General features: G+C 35.0%; 2 protein-coding genes across 2 annotated transcripts; one reads left to right on the forward strand and one right to left on the reverse strand.

Annotated features, from left to right (window-relative positions):
- Positions 1-2,176: 2,176 nt before the first annotated feature.
- LOC125505542 (protein DPCD-like) lies at positions 2,177-3,317 on the reverse strand. Its single transcript, XM_048669535.1, has 3 exons — positions 2,837-3,317; positions 2,484-2,720; positions 2,177-2,413 (listed from the first exon to the last, which is right to left on the reverse strand). Exons 1-3 carry the CDS (start codon positions 3,095-3,097, stop codon positions 2,303-2,305), a joined length of 609 nt encoding a protein of 202 aa, XP_048525492.1. The 5' UTR covers positions 3,098-3,317; the 3' UTR covers positions 2,177-2,302.
- A 77-nt stretch (positions 3,318-3,394) lies between these two features.
- On the forward strand, positions 3,395-4,058 carry LOC125505543 (beta-hexosaminidase subunit beta-like). The gene is made up of 2 exons (XM_048669536.1): positions 3,395-3,732; positions 3,781-4,058. Exons 1-2 carry the CDS (start codon positions 3,570-3,572, stop codon positions 3,996-3,998), a joined length of 381 nt encoding a protein of 126 aa, XP_048525493.1. The 5' UTR covers positions 3,395-3,569; the 3' UTR covers positions 3,999-4,058.
- Positions 4,059-4,347: the final 289 nt, after the last annotated feature.

The following is a 4,347-nucleotide window of genomic DNA, read 5'->3' on the forward strand; positions in this document are numbered from 1 at the left end:
CCATACATCATCTTAAACTGTAGACTGTATAACGCTGTATTATTATTTTATCCCTTTTAGGTTGAGGCTGTCGAAAACGATGAATGATTCTAAACTGAGAATTTACCCAACTCACAGAAGACTGGAGTCTTAGAGATAATTGAGTTTTAGAAATTATTTTTATTTTATGTGTGTTTGTGTTGGTTCTTGTTCATTTATTTAACAAAATTTTTATTGTATATATACATATGCCATTTGAGTTTTATTCATCAACTTTTCGAGCCTGTGAATTGTAAATTTAAAACATTTTGAAACAAATTAGCTTAAAATGTTTTGTAAATATTTTTATGAATACGTTATGGAATCATGAAACTACATAGTCATTCTTTGATGAGTACAAATATTTTAACTGGTGGTATATTTTTGTCCTCGAAGCAGGGCAATCCTATAATTCTGCTTCTAGGCCCATTATGTACCACCAATTAAAATACTTGCACTCTTCAGAGACACCATGTATAATGTTACAAAATATTTATTTGCAACGTTTAAATAACGTCTAGCGCAACGCTTCAGTAACATTTCAACGAAACGTTTCTGAGGGCTGACATTTGCAGTAACATACACATTTCTGAAACGTTTCGGGATTTTAATATACGTTTCTGAAACGAAAAATTGTTTAGCGGGTTACCGATTGAGAATAATTGAGTCATGACAAGACGCTTAAATTAGAGAGTCAAAAATTATTTGCATTATTTATTCTTTATTCAGAATGTGATTAGAGTTATATCAACAACATGATTCCATTCGATATCTGCAAGAACAGAAGCTATCACCCTATGCTGTTAAACAAATTATAGACAAYTTTAAGAATTATGTTTCCGTCACGACAATCGCGCAAAGTAATAATCAAAATAGTAATAATTCCGTTAGTAATGATATKATCGAAATTGTTATTTTGTGATTTTTCGCCGCATATCCAACAATGTATGTAAGACGAGCTGCGTTAGAGTCAGGATTGTCGCAATCAGCCAGTTTTATAATATTTCGCAGACATAAGTTCCATTCATAGATATTTTCCATAGTTCAACATTTGAAAGATACTGTTTTTGTTCAAAAGGTTACATTTTGTGAATTTCTCATGACTTGGTAGCAAGGAACCGATCTTTTTTGAACAATTTCATATRGACAGACGAAGCAAAATTTACAAGAAATTGTACCTGTAAATCGACACAATTCCCATTACTTGGCAATTCAAATGTATATGTGTGAAATTTTTTTACAAAATTTTGGCAATTTACTTTTTATTGTGCTATTAGGAATGATAGCGTCACTCAGTTTTTTGGATCACTCTAGATAAAAATGTGCTTATATACAATGTAAGTAAAGGCTATTTGAACTTTTTAGAACATTTTGAAGGCTACTATTTAGACAACTTGCCCCTCGCTGTTGGGCTTTGCATTTAGAACCAACCATTCCTTAGATAGAGCTTGTTCCGTAAACATCTGTTATTGACATTTTTTCCTTAAACAATTGACATTGACATCGACACTATAAAAAATAAGTTAACAAATCTAGGGTGGCTCAAACTCGAATTGGAAGGCAAATCCAACCATTCTAGAAAAATAGGGACTTGCATTTAAAATAAGAAAGTAAGGTAATAGTTTTCGTACACCCTGTTCTACAGAGCTAAAATGGAGATAAATATATTTTACATCGTTTCGGGACGACTCGGTATGACCGGAAACGAATTTTGAAGGTTCTAAAACAACCATAAGTCGGAAAATTTCTAATGCACTGCCTACATAAATCACCCTGTATAGCTGAGGTATATGCCTCTATTTTCTTAATTCTCATAATCTTCGGGTTCCACTTTCGATTTTTGAGAGTATTTTTTATTGCATTCGTGACATGATGCCTAATTGAATAGATTGTAAAAAACGGTTACACTTAAATCTCGATTTTAATTTAAAAAATCAAGTGACACTTAAATTATGATTTGAGTGGTGAGTTGAATCAATTGATGTAAATTGATGCTACGCTGTGACGAACTTACCTTTTATCATACTCCTTTCCTTACTTTGTCTATGTCAACTATAGAAATAAAGCAAACCTGCCACCAGGGTTTCCCAATTGGGGCTAAGGTAAACGGAACCTTTAAAATTAAATTAAATTATAATATTAAATAAAATAAATAATATTAAATTAACGCAAAGTTTAATAATGGTATAAAGTAATATAATGGTACAACGATGTAGCATCTTTACATTTAGGTTATAATGTATTGACGCAAGAACTATGTAGGTGGTTTGTATGTTACTGTAATTCAACTTGGCTTGCAGCCGTTTATCTCATCGTCATAATTTTTAGCAGGAATCTTTTTAATTTCTTCCAATAAGGTAGCCTCAAATTCTCGTAGACCTTGTGGCTTTTTATACTGAAATAAAGATAACATTATACAGTATATATGGTGTTTGGAAACTTTATAGCTGACGTAAAGAACTTACCGTAATTATCAGTGTATTAAATTTGTGGCAAAAGTTAACGTTTTCTTGATTCATTTCGATACCTAGTCGTTCTAAGTCAGGTACATTTATTTCCTTGTAATACTTCTTGTTGGTAGTACGAACAATTAAGGAGTATGAACCCTTATCTATAGTTACTGAATACACGTCGATTGGATATGGCATGTTTCTTATTCTCCACTCAAGATTGATCTTTGTAATTCTCCTCGTTATAAACGGCTAAAAAATGGCAGTTAATCAGCAGCAGTACATTCGGCCCTTAGAAGCTTAAATACAAATAACAATGGTTTCACATGCAAGGCAATTTCAAGAGTCAGTTCTTTCTTATTATTTACCTGAGTGGAATTTTCACGAATCATGCATTTCTGTTCCGCATCATATTTAGGCTCCGGATCCCCAACTTCAATATCCCAGGCATCCTCGCCTTTCAATTCATTGTTTGTCCTCCATGCTCTGCGAGTGACGCAATTTGTTAGTAAATCGTATTGCTCCACCAATTCCTTGCCGTCTTCAAAGTCGTAATGCACTTTTCTTGAATTTCTGTCGATAATGCAAGACTTTTTTGCTTTCTGCAGCTTACTAAACCAGTTGTTCATCTTCAAACCGCATCTATGGCAATTTACGCGACAAGAAAAGTTACCAAGTCTAAATGTAACATAAGTATTTTAAAGCTAGCTCTTAGCTAGCGTCATTGATTTAACAAACAATGAAGTTGCTAGAAACAATTTCGTTGCTATTGAAACCGGCAAGACCAAAAATATAAACAATGCAAGGTTTGGTGGTTAAGTTTCCTTTTCTTCTACTTTTACTTTAATTTTAAATACACGCCATTAGTGATGCGCCTTTAGTGCAACAGTGTGAGCCGCAAAAAATTCAAACTAAATCACTGCTAATCATTCGCAATATTTCTTGCCATCTGTTTAATCATTAACAAGCTTGTGCAGCTTAAAATATCCAAAGTTGTTTGCGGGCTCGAGCCATTCGCCGATGTTAATCGCGAAACTGATTGATTGAAGTGCGCTTACGCGGGTTTTTTTCAAGATTTCTGCCCGTTTTCAATGTTAAATAATGCGGCGATTTGTTCAGGTGACGAAAGCGGGAAAAAAGGTTCTTCTTTCGGCCTGCTGGTACTTGGATCATCTCAGTACTGGAGGCGATTGGGAGAAATCCTACCAGTGCAAACCGACAAATTTCGGGGGCACTCCCGAACAAGTCAGTCTGCTACTTGGAGGTAATTGAGGCGGAAGTTTCTAGCAGTTAATGAAAAAGTGTCTCTTAGGAGAAGCATGCATGTGGTCCGAAGTCGTTAACGACTACAACGTAGTTCAGAGGATTTTCCCCAGAGCGTTCGCTCCTGCTGAGAAATTGTGGTCTGCTTATGATGCTGCTGAGCCTGATCTAGACGAAGTTGCCAGAAGGTTGGAAGAGCACGTTTGCAGGATGAATGCCGGAGGCATACCGGGGCAGCCCCCAACAGCTGCAGGATTTTGCCTGTAAAAAAATTTGCCAATTTCCACCCAGTTTTTGCTCCAGTATTCATTAAAAACAAAAAACGTCCAACAGTGTATTAAAAACCAGTCTCCTAATGATTAAAGTTAAGCCTATATGAAAATCGCCTCTTAATTGCTCGGGATTTGCGTTTTGAGCGAAAGAAGTGAGGAAATGGAAATTAACACAAAGCACATTTTTACAAATTATCTAATAACGTAACAGAACTAAGCAAAGCTGCGGATATCAAAATTCGCCATTTTTTACATGTTCCAGGAATGTATTTTAATCTGAGTCCCAATTAATGAAATCAAGCCAGTTCATTGAAACTACCACAATCCAGTCCGATGTTTAAAAT

The sequence above is a fragment of the Dendroctonus ponderosae genome, unplaced genomic scaffold (genome assembly GCF_020466585.1).
Source record: "Dendroctonus ponderosae isolate FM_Combo_2020 unplaced genomic scaffold, Dpon_F_20191213v2 Dpon_F_20191213_845, whole genome shotgun sequence".
NCBI lineage: Eukaryota > Metazoa > Arthropoda > Insecta > Coleoptera > Curculionidae > Dendroctonus > Dendroctonus ponderosae.

Excerpts from the sequence above, each read along its gene's own strand:
- LOC125505543 (XM_048669536.1), top strand. The coding sequence starts at position 3,570 with ATGCGGCGATTTGTTCAGGTGACGAAAGCGGGAAAAAAGGTTCTTCTT. Across the intron at positions 3,733-3,780 it reads AGTCAGTCTGCTACTTGGAG|GAGAAGCATGCATGTGGTCC; the intron begins GTAATTGAGGCG and ends AGTGTCTCTTAG.
- LOC125505542 (XM_048669535.1), bottom strand. The coding sequence starts at position 3,097 with ATGAACAACTGGTTTAGTAAGCTGCAGAAAGCAAAAAAGTCTTGCATT. Across the intron at positions 2,721-2,836 it reads TTCGTGAAAATTCCACTCAG|CCGTTTATAACGAGGAGAAT; the intron begins GTAAATAATAAG and ends GCCATTTTTTAG. Across the intron at positions 2,414-2,483 it reads TTAATACACTGATAATTACG|TATAAAAAGCCACAAGGTCT; the intron begins GTAAGTTCTTTA and ends TCTTTATTTCAG.